The sequence below is a fragment of the Struthio camelus genome, chromosome 9 (assembly GCF_040807025.1).
Source record: "Struthio camelus isolate bStrCam1 chromosome 9, bStrCam1.hap1, whole genome shotgun sequence".
Classification (NCBI taxonomy): domain Eukaryota; kingdom Metazoa; phylum Chordata; class Aves; order Struthioniformes; family Struthionidae; genus Struthio; species Struthio camelus.
Genome location: NC_090950.1, coordinates 18,260,056 through 18,279,145, shown reverse-complemented (window position 1 = coordinate 18,279,145; position 19,090 = coordinate 18,260,056). Strand labels below are relative to the sequence as shown.

General features: G+C 40.9%; 2 protein-coding genes across 5 annotated transcripts in view; both read right to left on the bottom strand.

Annotated features, from left to right (window-relative positions):
- The window catches only part of XXYLT1 (xyloside xylosyltransferase 1), a 72,056-nt gene extending 69,793 nt beyond the window's left edge, over positions 1-2,263 (bottom strand). The window contains exon 1 of the mRNA XM_068955186.1: positions 1,823-2,263. Coding sequence (XP_068811287.1) covers positions 1,823-2,263 — 441 coding nt within the window. The remainder of the gene's footprint in view (positions 1-1,822) is intronic.
- A 1,094-nt stretch (positions 2,264-3,357) lies between these two features.
- ACAP2 (ArfGAP with coiled-coil, ankyrin repeat and PH domains 2) overlaps positions 3,358-19,090 on the bottom strand; it is a 76,578-nt gene continuing 60,845 nt past the window's right edge. For 2 of the 4 annotated variants that reach the window (XM_068955182.1, XM_068955183.1), the window contains 9 exons: positions 18,731-18,825; positions 16,531-16,715; positions 16,077-16,181; positions 15,616-15,708; positions 14,093-14,280; positions 13,650-13,759; positions 12,492-12,602; positions 12,183-12,244; positions 3,358-7,305 (listed from right to left, as the gene is read on the bottom strand). In XM_068955182.1, coding sequence (XP_068811283.1) covers positions 7,202-7,305; positions 12,183-12,244; positions 12,492-12,602; positions 13,650-13,759; positions 14,093-14,280; positions 15,616-15,708; positions 16,077-16,181; positions 16,531-16,715; positions 18,731-18,825 — 1,053 coding nt within the window. In that variant the 3' untranslated portion in view covers positions 3,358-7,201. The remainder of the gene's footprint in view (positions 7,306-12,182; positions 12,245-12,491; positions 12,603-13,649; positions 13,760-14,092; positions 14,281-15,615; positions 15,709-16,076; positions 16,182-16,530; positions 16,716-18,730; positions 18,826-19,090) is intronic. The other 2 variants (XM_068955184.1, XM_068955185.1) reach the window with 1 other exon arrangement.

Below are 19,090 nucleotides of genomic sequence, written 5' to 3'. Positions count from 1 at the left end.
TCTACCTAAAACCAGGGTAAACGCTGAGGTCTGAAGCATAGTGCCAATCACAGGCTAACTAACAAAACCAAACACCCACCAGGATAAATCAGCCTCTTCCGGGAGAGTGAGAGAAGAAATCGCCCCACTGAGATCTCACCTCAACCCTCCAAACACCACTGCTTGCTCTCATCCCAGAAAGAGCTGCTGCCCGAGATGCAAACTGTTACTGCAAGCCTGCAACCACCTAAGAGCACAATCACGTTCATCGCTCAGTAGCAGTTTCACTGTACGCCCCAACCTCACTCAACGTTTAACTCAGCAAGCTCCACAAGCCCATGCCCTCCTGGTGAAGCAATGTTAGAAAGGTTATTTGCAGAGGAATTTGGTTTCTGAGAACAGCATGTGGCAACAAGGCAGCTGCATGTACGCACAGGGGTCCACAAGGGATCCAGTCATCACAGTGGCCCAGCAGCGGAAGAGCTCCACGGTTACGCTGATACCACAAACCTGAGCTAAATTGTTGCACTGCACATTTGTCACCAGCTTTATTCCAATTCTGAGAAGAAACCACACACTCACTGCTCTCTGGTGGTACGGTCACGGGGGAGCGCAGAGCAGTGTCACACACAATGCTAATCCACACGGTCGCAGCAGAAAGGAAACTATCTGAAGAATCCGTTGTACACGCTGTGCCCAGACAGCTGAGAACTGTTTGGCACAGGACAGCTTATCCGCTACGTGATGGGACTGAGTGCTAGCACCAGGAAATTACTGTTTAACCAGAAGAAAAATGAGAGATGGGGTTATTTACCAACAAATAGCTTGTGTGCACAACCATAAGGTTATGTCTCGGACTCTTCCAGCTGAGTACAGCTAATACCAATAACTGAAAAACGAGAAATGAAAAGTTACAGCAGAATCAGAGGACGCCTCCAAGGAGCATTGTCCAGCAGCACCTCAGGACAGGAGCACTAAGCTATTTGGAGTCTCTCAGCTTAACACTGCCCACTTTTCAGATGCTTTTGTTTAACGTGAAGGAAAGCCTAATCTTGTACTGATTTGCTGGTGAATTACATTTTGGGAGGTGGAGCCGTTTCTCTAGCAGGCAGCAGGATGAACTCTCAAACGTGGCAGCTCCCCAGCTTTTGCTGGCTCTCCATTCCCTTTCTGAAGATCCACCAATAGCAGACACCCTCTTCTGACCAGGTGGCCTGAGGGAGCACTTGGGAAGCCACCTACGCACAAGCTCGGAGTCCCGCTCAGCGGCCTTATGCTGATCAACATCAGACATGTGGGGGTCCTTTTGCTGGACTGCGGCCAACAACACAATTGCTCAAAGCACCTGCTCTTGTCCAGGAGAAGTGATTTGCTAGACGCCCCCAGGCCACAGAATTGCTGTGAGACAATCACGCATGGAGGTCGACCATGACGTCTCACAACAGACTGGAAAACGCAGCAGGGAGCTCAGGCCTGAGCTCGCGCAGAGCAATTCCCCAAAGGATTCACGAGACCAGCCGCAGACTGTGTCCGGCACGGTCAGGACGTGACCTACCTCTGCAAGGGAGCTGCGGCCAGGACGGCGAGCAAGGAGATGTCTTCTACTAGGCTGCTGCTCCTTTTGTCCGACGTGAAAGTTAACAGCGTTGGAAAGCCAGAGCGCTTCCTTTTTAACACTCAGCGGGTAAGACACCTCAGGGAGAGCCCGGTCCGCCCCGGCGGAGCCCCGAGACCAGCAGCACCGCGCAGACCCGCCGGCACGGTCCCGGGCCCCCGCGGCGCTCGGCGCTGTCCACCCCCCCGCCCGGCCCGGCCCGGCCCCGCGGCGCTCGGCGCTGCACACCTCGTGGCGGAAGGCGGCGCCGCGCAGCAGCTCGCGCAGCAGCCCCTCGGCGATGTCCCGGCTGGGGCCCTCGGTGACGAGGTGGAGGCGCAGCGCGTCCCCGCGCTGGAAGCGGCCGTGGCGCAGCAGGGAGCGCAGCGCCGCCTGGCCCTTGGCGCGCAGCGCCGGGCTGCGCTCCGCCTTGGTGAACATCATGAGCAGGTGCAGGTCGCGGCCCGCCCCGGGGGGGCCGCCGGGGGGGCCGGGGCCGGGGCCGGGGCCGCGGCGGGCCGGGCCGGGCGGGGTGGCGGGCGGCGCGGCGGCGCGCGTGGCCCGCAGGCGGCGCGTGGCGCTGGAGAAGGTCTCGCGGCCGGCGCCCAGGTAGTAGAAGGCGCAGACGGCGAGGGCGGCCGCCAGCGCCAGCGCGCAGGGCTGCGAGCGCACCCAGCCCGCCCGCGCCATGGGCCGCGCCGCTGCCGCCGCCGCTACCGCCGCCGCCGCTGCCCGCCGCCGGCCGCCATGCTGCGGGCGGGAGCGCCGCCCCCGGCCCCGCCCCCGGCCCGCCCCCGGCCCGCCAGCGCCGCCCCCGGGGCCCCGCAGCAGGGCGGCCGCGGGCTGCTGGCGCGGCGGAGCGGCGCCCCGGCTCCTCCGGCTGGAGTAGCCCCGCGTCTCGTTTCCAGCTGGGCAAGAGCTTGAACAGAGGGCCACAGGTCACAGCATAGAAAGGTTTAATCAAGTATAGTATTTACACTCCTTACATAATGTACATGTGATTGACTACAAAGATAATATATATTTTTCTCCTCATTTACAATAACAAACTACAGAAAACTACATTCAAGTTTTAGATACAAAGTCTACAGACTTACTAAATGCAAACTAGGTCCGGTTACACGTTCTTGACAGTTAACACCCTTAAGGGAGAAAAAAGTTGACAAGAGAAGATAAGCATTGACGGAGGGAATGTTTCAAGAGACACCACGAAGGGCCGGACAGGTGGGAGAAGTTAAAAAAAAAAAAAAAGTTCATTAGTCAAACAGATAGAAATCACTGAGAAATCATTGTTTCCTCAATCAAAACATGGGAAATTTGGGGACCTTAAACAGAAAAGGGAGCAAGCTTTTTCCTCCTCTATCATCTCCTTCCATGGGAAGAGAAACAAGTAAATACTGTATGTAGAGAGATAAAGCAAGCATGAGAAAGGGGATATACCAGAGTGGTACATTTATCCTTTTCCCCAGTATTACCCTTCTGGAGCTGTCTGCCCCGATTTAAAAATGTGCATTTTTGCAAGCATACAGACAGCAAGAGGTTCAGGACATCAGGCTACCAAACAAGTAGTATAAACCAAAGCGCTGTTTAATTTAGGAAAAAGTATCCCTCTGTGTGAATGGACAGAGATGGTAGTTTTCAAAACTGACTTTCAAAATATTCAGTACATTAAAAAATTAGCTCAGTCACTTTTAGGAGCGTAAAAATATTACTCCCTTGGTACTTGAAGTGTTTACATGGTTATTTTGAATTCTATCAATTGGTCCTTTTATATTTACTGTGAGGTTTTTGTTTTTTTTAATTAAAATGCAGAGTTAACAGGCACACTTTGAAACAGGATTTTGGTGCTTCTCTGCAGCCATCTGAAACAGCCAATCCTCTGCTTACCCTAATTTCTCACTTTTTTCATTACTACTGCAAAGTTTTTGCTCTATTAAACCATTTTAATAATTTGGACAACATGCTGTGCACTGACACCATAACATAAAACAGGAGAAACTTCCTTTTATATGGGGGGGGGGGAGGGAGGTTGCTGACAGCAAAATCTGATTCCTTTTCTAAAACTATTTCAGCTCTTTACATAAACGCCTTAAATATAGAACCGTATGGAGTGAAAAATGCAGTATTAATACAGGATCCTTTAACACACCGACATTATAAGCTGTTAAGGGGTACAATCCAAAGCCTCCGAAAACAGTGGAAAGGCTGCCACTGATTTCAGTGAGTTGCGGGTTTTCGTCCAAATTGGTAAGAGAGTCGGTAAGGAGGCCAAGGTCTACAACACACGAATGAACCACCGAAACACGTTCAAACTGCACTATGTGCAGCTTGTGAAAGCAAAACAAGATTTCTACCAACTACCATGTCACCCAAACTGGGAATGGGAACAAATTTCTGTATGTCAAATATATAGTTCAGTGGCATTATTCAGTAAGATAATTCAGGAATACTGAGATTTATGAGCACAGTACCGATATAAAAAAGGAAACCGTTCCATAAAATAAGGAAACCTAATCAAACAATCAAAGCAGTACAGACCACTGTAATGAGACAGCACAGCTACCACCTTAATCATCATGCAACATAAGTAAATTATACCTCTGAAATCAAGATGTGTTAGAATATATGTTGAGCTCTTACACATTTGTCTTTCCAAGAGACTTTTGGAACATGTGATCTAACCCTGACTAGGAGGGATATAATAAAATCCTTTTGTGGCTTATATAGTAAGTTACTGAAAATCCCTGTGAATGCTCATTACTTTAAGTTCTGTTAAGAATATGCTGCTTTGTACCCCACTGATTATGACCTATTATATTTCATACCTACAGAGAAACCCGAACGGGAACTGAAGCTTCCCATTATCTGGGACATGGTGCAACACGTTGTTAACACGCAGCAGAGCCTTACTACCTAGAACGCAAGTTATATTCCGTTTCATACTGCAATAAAAACAGAAGTTCCTAATACTACTCAGCAGAACACTAGCACGTGATTCAGAACTTGACAGGCAAATCCCAGTCAGCAGAGCGCTGGGCTTGGACATACTCTGGATTACTGAGGGCTGAATCCTGCAAAGTACAGAGGCCTTGGAGCACTGAGCCTGCCAGCGTCCCATAGCAGGAAACCCTCAATACATTTCACACAACTTAATGGCATATTCATTTTTGCTGATGAGTAACATCATAACACCTGTATCGCACGTGATCTGAAAAGTGCTTTAACCGGATGCATTTTATACCGGATATCTCTGCATACCTAAAAGCATCAGGGAAGGAGGCTACAGGCTCAAAGTGCGTTCCTCACCCTCCCACGCCGAATCATTGCAACTCCAAAGTTCCTGAAAAGAGTAATACAACCTGCAGATCAAGCGTTAGTGATTTAACGTAAACAGATCGATACTGCTTCCCACACATGCAAGAGCTGGGAATGCAACGGATGATCTGCAGAGCTACAGTGGAGACATTTTTAACCTACAGGAAGTCCTGCAAAATTTTTCAAGAAGATCCAAGTGGCTAGGACAGAAAAAACTGCCAGTGGTCTCTGACATGAAGGTCAGAAATAAATGTCTCAGATGTTTTCCCACCAGGCTGGAGTGAGAAAGTGATTATGCCATTAAGCTTTACATTACAGCCAATCACATTGTTTGTTGCCTGTCACATAGGTTGCAAGAGACATGAATCTTTAGAAAACACTATATATCTAAGGTGTATATCATACATAGCCATATCTTACACTGTCCCATCTGTACACTGGGAGTTTTGTTTTCTAAGATCTACTAACTAAAGAGCTACTTCTGTTAAGTACTACGGATCAGGAACTATTCTACCATTTCATAGACATCTATTTAAAAAACAGCTTATTAGACATCACTGCTTACAGATGAGATTAAGTTTCTTATTATTCAGAACAAATGCACTTTTTAAATGGGCAGAAACTGCTTTTCTTAGCATAATTAGACCATATACAAAGCAAAAACTGTTTTGTTAGATTCTTCTACTTGGAAAAAGAACTGATCAAAACACTTCTAAAACGCTATTAACTCAGCATCTAGAATCTTCCATATTTGATGCGTTATTATAGATTGGCTGCAAAATGATAAATATTTAAAATACCTTGTTAAAAGTTACCATGCCAGAAAGTTTAATTTTACCGTAATTTACAAAAATTCTTTACCCATTTTTGCTTAGTCAGCTTGGGGAAGAAAGCTAACTAATTTCTCAAAAACGCTTAAACAGCAGGCTAGCATACCGCCATGGTTAATAAGATTATAAGGAAATTCACACTGATTTTACGTTACCTAAAAATTCTCCTTAAATTGTCAAAACAAATTGCATCTGCTGGTTTGTAGCTTGAGGAGAGTATCATCTAGATATTAAGTATTCTCATACATGAACACACGTATCTACAGACACTCTATGCACGCACATCTGCGGAGTGGAGCTCACTGAAAAACCTTGGGTTGCTGCCCTCAGAATACCACTGGGGACTATGCTCATTTGTTACTTTGCAAAAAGTTATAGAGTGAAACTCCTAGGTTTTCTTCTGCACACCTTACTTGAGAAAACATGTATGTATATATAGCTTTGCAGATTATATTACAGCATGCTGTGATATAAAGGACTGGCCTAAATTTAAGATGGCTGCATTAGACAAGTGCTTTTATATATAGCTGGCTTTAAGCTAATATTGAGAACAGCAAAGGGAAAAGGTGACAAACAGCCTTCACACGACAATTCTACACTAAACCTCCTTTGGCTCAATATTGCTTTTATGTCTCAAGTTTCAAATGTTGATGTAAAGATACTTGGGGGGTGGGGGAGAGAAAAAAAAAAACCCACATTATAGCCAGCAGGATCAAATTTATTTTTTTCATGAAAGGCTCCACATGCTCATCTAAAAGAAAACTTCCTTCACAGCATGAAATTAAAAAAGGAAAATAAACTGCTCTTCAAAATTTGGTCCTTCCAGATAAATACCTATTGTGACTGACCCGCAGTCACCAGCACAAAGGCCAGCCTGGTGTTAAAGGTTCCACTAAAAAATGCTTGCAAAAGAGCTTAAGTTACTTGTCTTGTTATTAACAGCCTACCTCTAACCATAATCAGTGTATGAACAACAGGATCTTACAAGTAATGGGCTCACAAACTGCAGGATGATTCAGTAAGTTACTGTCCAATTTCCCTTTCAAACAGACTGAGAAAAAGCAAGCTGGACCACCTTGCCAGAGGCATGTTCTTGATGGTAACAGGGAGACTGCTGATGGTAGGGGATGCTCGTTAGCAAAGCTGCTCTGATCATCCTGTCATCCAGGGCCTGCAACCCATACAGTTACACTCTGCTGACTTCACGTATGAGCCACAGACCAACTTGCTAGCAGGCACTGCTTTTCTTAAGCATTTTCTTCAACTGCTGAGGTATATGTACTGTATGTAGAACAACAACCCTTATACATTTCCCCAGCTACCACAGTCTAAAGCTACATTAGAGTGGTCAATTCATCCAAACTATTAAATATCTATCAAAATGCATATAAGTCATTCTGTTAAAGTAAAAAAAAAAAAAAAACACACAAAAACTTGCACTATAAAGAGTAGAATCAGGTTTGGTTCTTTTCCTTCTTGATATTTAAGACTTCGGTGAGTCTGGCTGCTGGAAACGGTTTAGCTTCTCTGGATTATTTGATGCCATTTGAGAAAAGTCACGAAAAATGTCCTGATAAATTTCATCTCCTAGGTAGAAAGAAAAAGGGAAACGTTTGTGATAGGTAACATCACACACCATTGCACAAATGCCCTAATGTACTACCAATTACTTAATAACATTTGTATTCAAATATACAGATTGCTTATAGATGGAATGACGCTGATGTGAACTCTGAGACTGTTTAATTGCATGCACGTTCTGTAGAAGCAAATTAAACAAAGCCAAACTATACCTGACATAGTACCTCAAAGGCAGCCACACAGAGGAAAGTTCAAAGTTAGAAAGGAAAATGCAAGCATTTTACAGCAATGTAAAAGAAAAATGTTTATCAGCTATTAAAATACTTGTTTTTAAAGGGAAGTGCTGACCAGGCTTCTATTCATGAAAGTAGAATTAGACATAGACAAAGATTTACTTGGGGCACAGGGCAGAACTCTTGCAATGCAACCCTCCATGAAAGCAACATTTAGCAAACAATAGAAGGAGTCCTCTGTAACTAGGGAAATTAAGTGTTCACAAATGCTTTTTGTCTACTACTTCAGCAAGCAAAAATTATTTTTGCACACATTTCTGGACATACATTGCATCTTCTAGGTTTCTCTAGGATACAGTGACAATCTTTTCCTTAAACATTTTCACATTTTCTGTCTTCACCCTTCACTTTGTATTTAAACACAGTCTGACCACTAGTACGGATATATCCCAAAATGAGGGAAGGCAACACATTCCCCAGGGCTCCTTCCCTCCCTCTGACCTTTCTACACAGGAAAACACATTCACAAATGATTAGTTTTTGAATCGTTGTCAAGTCATTCTTCTACCATTCTGAAACGGACACTAGCATCTGATTCAACTCCGCTGCGCTTTTTTTTTTTTTTTTTTTAAATTTGCTGCAGCATTTTGAGCCTTGAGTTCCGGTTTCATTTTAAAACATTAACTACACCATACTGTCTTCAAGGGGAATTAAATGTATAATATATATTTTGTACAATTAGGAAATATGCAGCTGTCCAAATTTGATTGTCTCATTCCCAACAAGAATAAAGTTGCATAGGACACAGGACGTCAGCACTCCTGTTCCTTGCGGACAGCTTGAGTAATACCACGACAAAAAAAAACACAAAAATCTCTCCCATCACGTATGTCGAGCATGATAAAGGTTTCTTCCAAGAGGATGGTAGGAGAACCAAAAGTAATATTCCACTGCTTATTTCCAGAGAAGAGTTTTTAAAAGACTTTATAAAATAATTTTAAAACTATACTACAGTGGAAAATTGTTGTTTTGTTTTTCCAAAAGGCTATTTCGTTTTTCCACCTTTTTACTATGCGTTTCCAATACCAGAACCATTATCTTTTTCAAGTATTTGAGATAAGACTGCATTCATCTGAAAACACTTTCAGAAATGATAACTGACCTTCCAAAAGTATTTAACATAGCATCATGGTTTATATAAAAACGTAACAACGTAGAATTCCTCCTCTTTATTTAAAAGATGAATAAATTCAATACTACACTACTCGGAACTTTGTTCTACTGAAATTCCCTTTCGGTTCTCAGGTTCAGTTTCAAGTATGTTCTAGAGATGCAACAGGCACACACACCACATTTCATCATTACAGCTGCTGCTAATTGCTTGCACTGGGAGATGAGCACAGAATGAGAAGTTGTGAACATTCATCAAAGTAGCTAAGTAAAGCTCAAACCAGAATCAAACCTGTATAATGCAAGCAATTACACTTTTAATACAGAAATGGGTTCCATTGGTGACCTAGTACTGTAGTTCAAGTTGCCATATTTGGCTCTTTCAAAAAGAACTTGATAGGGGGAAAAGCTATTTTTACAAGGTATATTTGTGGCTCTATTTTTGGCTATATAGATGATAACAAAAATATTACATACAAAAATATTAAATAAAGTGCCCCTTGCCTGTAATGCTGCATTAAAATATTTCATACTGTAAACCTTATTTTAAAATCTAATTTAAAGTTTAATGCTGGAAATTTGCTTTCCAAGCAAGGTTTTCCCTAAAGTGCAGTTTTTTACATACAAAAATACTATAGCACTGCTTTACCATTTAACAGCAGACTAACTTAAAAGGCACACGTTATACATTCAAGAAAAGATAGGAAGAAAGACTAGCAATAGTAAGATCAAATAGTTAGCAGACAGACCATAGCACCAGAAGATGAGCACTCAAGTTTTGCACAAGAAACAGTACCATGGTGCATATGGCTTCTACCACCAGAAATGCACGTTTTGTGGAACAAGCTAGTTTCAGCCCGTTCACATTTTTCTGAGAATATGTTGGAAGACACACTGTAGCTTGCAAAGCAACATATACGTTCCCTCAATAGCTCAAACCAACGGAGAATCTTTAAATCAGAAATGTTAATGCCATTAGCTACACGAGTAATTGTTCATCAACAGCATGCTAAAGTAGAGAGGTATGCAGGTCCCTTTACTCCAATGACAGCAAACTTGCATCAATATTTACTCTCATATAACTCCCACCTAACATATAATTGTCTTCAAAAAAAAAAAAAACCAATCTTTATTTTCTTCTAAAAGTGTAATTTTGGAAAAGAGGAGTGATAAAATAAGGATGGTGCAGATATTTTGACAGGTATCTGCAGTAAAAAGGACCTGCCTCCTCTATAACCACCTAAAGACATTATATGCCATGACAGCAAGGAGGTTTTGTGCTTACACTTGCAAGTTTAAACGATCATTCTAGCAGCCCCGCAGACATGAACACGCTTAAACTTTCAAAGAAATTTCAAGTGAGGAGAGAAAGATCTCTTGGCTGGAACACTGTGCTACAGCTTGTGGTCAGAGTTTTAATAATTATTATTCTAACGATACCCTCTCTTTGATTTGGGGAAGCGCTATCCTTTGTGGAGGCTCTGCTCCCTGTTGACAGTCTTGCCCACTTACAGGGATTCCAGAGATTCCCTCAGAATAGGTCTGCACAACATCCAGAACAATCAGATCCTCGTGCCAACAACTGTCCCTTGATTCTGAAGTAATAAAAACTAATAATAGTAGTAATAACTAAAAAAAGATATTTTAAAATTAAAGCCTTAACTAGCTTTTTGTCTCATCTGACTGAAGAATCTGTCTAAAACTTTTAGAGAAGACATCAGGGGAAATATTCTTTCCCCGCATCCCAGCAACTCCAGTTTAAACAGACATTCGTGTTTTCATGTACGTAAGTAGAGCCTATCCCATTATGAATGAAAACGAAGGTAAGCTTTCTAATGTTCAGTAACAAATCTAGGCTTTTTGTACATACTTTACAAACAATTTCTAGTTTCTAATACTTGTATATTTGTGACATGTCAGTTAAATGATCCAAGATACTCATTTATAATTTCAGCACAGAGCTTGTGAATTAAAATGCCTCCTTCCCTCAAAACAAATGTATTTTACTACTTGAAACTGATAGTTATTATCTCTTTAAAATGAAAGTGAAGAGAAGCAAATAACATTTTGATATTTGTAACCTTTAGCCTGTCAGGGAAGAAGAATGCATTATAATCAGAGAACAGCCTTACATTCAAACTGGTCATTCAAGTAGGCAATAGACTAAGATCTGCGGTGTGCAACATTTTCGGAGCAGGGAATTCTTCGTCATTTAAGCTCATAACCCAGTGTTTACTTGTAAATTATCAGTTGCTTCTCCAGAGAAATTACTCAAATGTCTGAGTGTCTCCAATACTTTTGATTTAAACTTCCTAGGAGTTTTGTTTAAAGATAAATTTGAAAGTCTCTCCTTGAGGAGAATCTTTATAACATACATAAATTAGGTTTATCTTACAGAGTTCATCTGGCATATTGGTATGAGACTCAGCCTTGCAGCTTGTGGATATCCCAGTCTCAATATGATGAGATATGTAAACGCAGTCTTTATGCATCGATGGCAAACACAAAAAGGCTTCACAGGAGTGAAGCGCAAGAGTACTCAGCACCATGAAAGATCAAGCCTTGAAAATGGAAGGTTTTTACTTTCACTACTGCCAGTTATTAGGTGCTTTTTAGCTGACACTAACTTAACAATCGATTGTCTTCATTATTGATATTTGCATGAGTTTAAATTGGTCCTATGGAAGTATATCATAATAGAAGAAATGGCTCGCATAAATACCACATCAGAACATAATGTAAATTGGAACTGAGTGCCCAAGAATAAGTTGTATGCATTCATTAAGCGTAATTAGTTACTTTCTCGTAACAGTTGGGTCAACAGTTGGGTCAAGCGTTTGTCAACTTTTTTTTAAACCCAATGCTAAAATATTTTATGTACAAAAATATGTACTCAAGTACTTTGTTTAATGCTATTTGTATCACAAATATTTAAAAATAAATTTTGAAGAAATAATCCATTTCTGTTTCCTCCTGGAGTTATTTTTAAGTGATTGATGCACATTTTTACATCAGTGTGCAAGTTTGGGGTTTGTTTTTGTTTGATTAAAAGAAAAAGTCCACAGGAAAAAGAATGATATCCTGCAATAAACTTCTTGACTGTTGCTGAGCAACCCAGGTTAAAAGGCTGCTATCAAATAACATTAGGTAAATCCTATCACTGCATGAATTTCAGTGGAATGTCAATAGAAGAAAACTGTAAACAGCTAACAGCAAAAGAGATCAGTAATGAGTGTACTAACATACACAAATACAATTATATACTTTAAACACCCTCCTTTTAGGCACCCTAAGCAATCTGAGACAGTACAACAGTGAATTTCAATGATGCTTTAACATGTATATGTTGTTTATAAAAAACATTTTGTATGAAGCTACTTTAAATTTTGCTCAAAAACTAAGAATCTAATTGTAAACTGATAAATTCCTGAATACATTTCTTATACTGCATCTCAGTATGGTTATTAGTAGAGTATTGACCTGGCTGTCCATACAGTCCTTCCGATTCGCGCATTTCTTCATTCATCCTTGCTAAACGCAACCTGTGATTTAAAAAAAAAACAAAAGAATGTCATCTTTAAAGCACTGAAAAAGACTGCAATCCAAGAACTACAGTTTGTTTCTGAACCTCATCAGTGAGGTCATCTACTGAAACTGTGCCCTCTCTTGGATTTTTTTCTTTTTATTCTCCCTGTTTCTATTACAGAATTGTGACATGTCTTACATGTTACACTTGAAAGGAGAATAGGAAAACCTATTACCTAGTTAAAAACAGAACAAGTGACTTACAATGTTACAATATCTGCATTTGCAGCTTCTACAGCTATACTCAAAGGATCTTTCCCATCTTCATCAGTTGCATGCTGGTTTGCTCCTCGTTTTAGGAATAAACACACTTGTCTGTTTAGAAAAAGCATTTAAGAATAATTTCCACAACAACAAAAGAAAAAAGCAAGTGAACAAACAGGCTGGATCCAATATGTTTGGCTTAACCCACTAAAAGTCTCTTGAACATGTTAGAGCAGCACTATTTGCCTAAAATGATTCTAGGACGTTTGTTTTTTTTATACTGTGTTAACAAGAAAACGCTTTAGTTATTTAATCCACGTTAGAAGAATAGTTAAGTTGTCAAATCATGCCGAGGCAGCAAGGAGCTGAACCACTGAACAGTGACTCTCTACTTTTGCGTCATCCGAGGCTGTAGAACCAGAAGACCTCATCCATTTTACCATTATGGAAGTGAACCACTGAGCAGGATAAATCAAATACAGTAAAGAATGCTGAGACACTGATGCCTGTTACACCTAATGGAGACTGATTCCATGTTTTTCTACACTACTGTCTGTCTTCATCTACATCAAGAGGGCATACTAACAGACCTTACCTCTTCACAACTCTCAAGCTGTCAACTAGCACTCTATTCAGAATTCATGCATGCAAAGAGCCTTGGGACCATAAATCACGTTGTTATGTTCTCATTGGTATCAAGTTGGCACACAAGAGTTTTAGTTAGAACTCATGATTCCAACACTCAAGGTGTGATACCGTGCAATTTGAAGAGAGATGCACTATCTGGGCAAGACACAGGAGGGGTAAACCAGAAATAGCCCTGGCTCTCACTCACCACACATTTCTTCTACCTGTTTCTCATTTTCTAAGAACTGAAACACATCACAGATCTTCACTAGAAGTTAATGATATTTCAAAGCATTATTACATACTTTTTTTTTTTTTTTTTTTTTTACAAAATAGACCTAAGCGTTTATAGGAGTGTTCTGCTAGATAAGGTTGCTGACTTAAAATGCTATTTCCTTGTTCATCACAAAAGGTTGAGAAAAATCTAGAGTACCTGAAATATATTAAAATGCTAGAGTATCTGGGGATTTGAAGCTTCTAACTGACAGAGCAAAAGGATGGCCATTTACAAATTCTGGAACAGTGAATTACCCAGTATGTCCTAGAACCGTGGCATGGTGCAGAGGTCCCCTTCCTTTCACATCCCTGTTGTTCACATTGGCACCATTCTGCAGTAAGAACTCACAAGTAACCAATGAGCCCTACAGAACAAAAACAGAGAAACAACTCAGTGCCAAACCTCTAGAATCAGAGCAGGGTTTGGTTCTACCTTCTCACCACTGAGCCATGTGGTGAGGGAAACGAGGGATTTGCCTCCACACCAAATTTAAACAGTACTAGGTTACATAACCCCAAACAAGACATTAACAAGAAAAAAATAGTTCAGAAAATTTTGAGAACTTCGTAAAGACAACTTCACTATCCCGTTAACGTTCACTAGAGAGGCAAGTTCAAAAGGAACACCGATACAGAAATAGCCCTATTATTCCCCTTCCCCTCTCCCCACATTAGTCAGGATGCTGTAGATCACATACCCCCCGTACAGCCTGAATGAGCGGTGTTGCTTTGTTTTCTTCTATATTGACCCAGTTTACTTCAGCTCCATGGGCCAAGGCTTCTGCCATATCGGGAAGATTCTTCTCAAAGGCAGCTCGATAAAGCTGCAATCCTGGATTAGGCTGTTTGGAGTCACAAAGCACAGAAGACTCTGGCTTGTCTCCCTCTGAAAGAAAAAAGTTTATCTGAGTCTTACTTTTTTTTATTTAAAAAAAGAAAAAAAAAAGCATGCTCCTAAAATTCTGACCGAAATTATCGTGTCTCTGGTGTAAGGCAGCTCAGACTTTGCAGAACTCAATGTTCTGCGTTGCTGCCCCAGTCTGCCAATAGAAGTCACAGATGCCTTTAGCTGCCTTCCAGCAGTCAGGCACAGACACTTCACAGAATTACTACTGCCCAGTAAGATCATTGTCTTCATGTTACTCGTGCTCGTGAATATCCTTCAACCAAACTGTAACCATTTCTCAGAAATGACATAGGTAAGCAGTATGTTTTATCCTATACTACAAGCTATGAAGAAAACTCATTACCTGCCAAGATAGTCATACAAACATATCTTTATCTGTAACAGCTTCAAGCACCTAAATATAATGAAGCTAATACTGTTCTGACATGCCATTTTCTTTGAAAGATACTATTGGCATGTACTAATTGCTTTAGTCCAAAGGATTATATTCCTAGGAAGCATGATCTTTCTTTTCAGTTCAACAGGGGAGTTATATAGACTGCAGTCTGGGAGGTAAAGACTTTTTCATGTAAGCTTTCCTGAATTATAGCATCCTAAAAAATGCTTCTACAATGCCCTCAAAGGATCCAGGCCACATGGTTGCCTGGTAGTTCACAACTGTGAACTACCGGATTTAAGATGTACCTTGGAAAAGTGCTTACAAAAGAACATGTTTACTTTACAAATAAGCGTTTTGGACATTCTGATAGCAGTGAACAAGCCATGCTCAATACATCCATTAGCCTAGGATGTTAATACAAGATATCAAATAATTCCATACACTTTTAGGAATCTGGGTGAAGATGAGTAATTTTGGAAGATGTAGTGAATTCCATATATAGGCAGAAATCAGGAAAAAAAATTAAGTTAAGATCAAGTAGCACAAAGCCTATTATCTGCAACTTAGCAGGAACCCCATCTCCAAGGATTCAAGTGTTCATAAAGGAGTACGTATTTCTATGGAGACTTGTCTATGTCAAAATGCAGCTTTGCTCTATGTGCTAAAAAACAAGACTACAGCTCAGTACCATCTGACAGGAAAAAAAAAAAAACAACACATTCTTGGAAGTTTAGTCCAATCTTTTATTCAATGTCATTCTTTCTACCAAGCTTGAAAGAGAGAAAGTTCACTCAAGCAACTATCACCCTTGTTAAAAATGTTGTTTCAGCTAGCCAGGATAGATGAGACGTGAGTCGTATCACCACGCTGTAAAATCTATTTGCTAGTGAAAAGAAGCAACTAAACCTTCACCTTAAGTACAAAGCCTAACTCACCTGGTTCATACAAACTGTTAGCTGATATAGTAGAGGCAAGGTGTTCTCTGCTGTCATCGGCACTCTGCTGGATCCCACTGTCACTGCTTCTTACTGTTTTGGGGAGAAAGGGTAATTACTATGCAGACTAAGTTACCTGCTCTTCACAGATACCATGATAATAAAGCAAGCTCTTATACTTCGTCCTGAATTCATTGTCATTTATTTTTCAATTACTCAATATTCTTAACGTATTCATAGAAGATCTGAAGCCACACATTCAACCATAACATTCATAACAAATGTCACAAAGATTATTAAAAAGGTAAGCGATCAGGATAAGTAAAAAAGCTTAAGTTATTTCATGAAAACACTAAGCAATGCAGTAGCCTGGAGACAATGGATTAAAGGCAGGGAGATGGCCACAACACACAATGGATAACCAGTGCAAACACAGAACACGCCATAGCTGTAGTACTTACTACTACGTAGTTTTGAAGAGGTATCAAAGTAGGAGAAGAGTGAATCTAGTTCATCAGGACAGAACAGAGACTCCCGCCTCGCCTCGTCGCTACTTACAGCAACCGCTGGGACATGCAAGTTAGCAAAGCACAAAGCAGGCAGTAAGGAAGGGATAGGGCAGGAAAGAACGTTATTGGAAAAATTAAGAAGGATGAAAATACAGAGGAAAGAAGGTGGTTAATATGTTTCCGAATGATAAGCATCCCTACTCCACAAACTCTTCCTACCTAAAATAATGCACATCTCTGAACAAGCCAAAAGATGCCATTTTACCCCCTATACTTCTGAACTAGGCTACGACCCGTTAAGAGAGGGGTTCTAATTTATCTGCATGAGGCAGCAAATCAGTAAATACAGAAAGTCACTTTAAAGAGAACATGCTTAATGCATCTAACAAGAGAAGCGTGTAAATACCTTTTTGGGACACGGCACCTTGTTCACCTGCCAAGAGGGATTTTTCAGGGCCACTGTGCCTTTTCTCCTCCTGACTCTGAGGCAAAATTTTTGTTCCAGATTCAAGCTGAGGTACTGCTGCAAGCTGCTTCTCTACAAATTTTCTTTCCACATATTTTGCTCTGATGTATGCCTCTCTCTCCTGCCTGTCATACACAAAATCCCTGGAGTTAGTAAGCTAGTGTTTCATTATATTCACAGCCGTTTCATGCTAAAGCCAGTAACCAAAACCCTGCAGTTTAGCATTGCACAGAAGACATTCTTATAGCAGATTTTCAGGGGGGGAAAAAAAAAAAAAAAGTACATTGTCTGACTCCCTAGATTCTTGACAGAGTTTTGCATAAGCTTCAAAAGAAAATTGTTTTGTTACGTTTATATACAGTATACTCCCTTTCCAGCGAGGAACTTCTGAAAGTAATGTGAAAGAAATAAGCATTAGTTCTTGTACGTTATTTCTCGGTACTAATCTTTTATACATTGCTTCCACATCATTAACAGCCAACAATCAACTAATATAGAACATATTTAGATTCTTAGGTAAATTGCAACATTTGGTAAGGGAATATGACGACCGGATAAGAGAGCAATAATCAAAGCCCTAGGTAGGCACAGCCACCAGCAGCATAATATATACTCTTCTCATAACCTGAGAGCATCATCGTAAGACACATACACAACAGCTGTGATAAACTAATGAAAGAGGCTGTAATAATACTACTACTGAAATTGCTGAAAAGTAGTTTCCTTTGGCAGGAACATCTAGTAAGCCTCCCGCTTCTATCCGCCAAGTAACAGGCTGCTGTAAAAGAGCAGAGCTCTCGTATAACGCAGGATGACAAAGGGGAGAAAAGAGCACTCTGGGGATCAGGGAACAAGAGTTGAGCTCAAGAACAAATCATTGCAAACAAAAGTCAACACAGGCACAGGCTCCTCCCAGGAGCACCTCCCAGACCAGGCAGAGCTGGTTGAGAAGGTACAAAGCAGATGGGAAAACAGAAACCACCATGTCCACACTGATGAGACAGAGCAGGATGCTTCAGAAAGGAGCATCTTTTCATCGAAAGGAGGGAGTGAGATCTGAAAAAGAATGACTGAATGAGAGAAGCAGGAAAAGCCCTAAGGAAGGAACAGAGGCAATATGAACCCAGTAAAGGTTAACAAGAAAAAACAGAGAAACTGGTGATGAGGAGCACAGAAGAGTAAGTCAGAGGAGCATTAAAAATAGTAAAGTAGCAGCACCTTATAAAGCTGGGGGCTGAAGTAGGCGACAAGGAAAAAGTAGTAAGAATTACTGCTAGACTACTATCAGAATTGAAATCACTCAGATTAAGAGTCATGGTCTGAGACTGCTACAATCACAATCCAAGGATATGGTAGATTGTGGACCCTGGTACATGTCAAGAGGGAACCTGGAAAGTAAAAGAGAAGTTAATGCGGAATGCACTGGTAGTGCCATGTTCTTGGCGTGAGATGATAATGCCCAAGGAGGGAATTCATGCAGGCTTTGCTCAAGGGACCAGATGCACTTCAGTAGGAGAAAAGGGGAAAAGAGAAAAGAGATAATGGCAGCACTGCTAGAAACCAAGTGAAATTTCACAGTCAGAAAGAAGGAGGAAAAAAAAAAAGAAAAAGAAAAAGAAGACCGGACACTGGAAAACAGCAGCAAGTGAAAAAGGCTTGCAAGAGATGCAACTAAGCCAAAGGAAAACAGTTACAAACAATGATACCACCAGCTGGAGAGATGAAGCTAGAGTAAAAAAATTAGATATATGTGGACACGTCAAGATAAAGCAAAAGTGGACTAGAAAAGTACATGAGAAGAAAGGCGTATTTTAGAGAAGCAGAGAGGGGAAGGATAAAACTGGAATGGAAAGAGGCGGAGTTAGATCACAGGAACTGCCGTAAGAGCAGCGTGCTGGCTTATATGAGCAAAGAACCTTTAACCACCAGAGGAATGCACTGGTCCAGGAGATAATCATGCAGTATGTGACAGCCATGAGGTGTACAACCCAGGGGGGCAGTGGTACAGAACAAGAGAAGGATCAGTTATTACAAAGGGATGCATTCAGTTGTTTTTGTATTAAATGATGATGCAAATTGCTTAAATTGATATCATTAAGTTAATGAAAATATGAACAAATGAAATCAAAGTAAATTCTACCTTTGGCTTCCAGGTTGCGGCTTCTTTACTCCCACTTTTTCCAGCTTCGCTTCATATATTCTATTTATAACATCATTTCCTAATTCACACATAAGCTATGAAGCAAAATGAATAAATATGTTCAAACACAACTATAAACAGTTGTTGGTTTATACCTCACTATTTCTACACCTGAGTATTTTTTACCGGTAAAAGTTCATTGACAAAGTTAAGCGTGGGTTTATTTCATGATAATGAAACAAGCAGTGAATTAAGAGACCAAATTCTGAATAAGATAAGAAAACATAAAGTCACAGTTTTAAAACAGCGTTATTCCCTCTGAAAAGGGATTGCGAATATGACCACCTGTCACTCAAGACT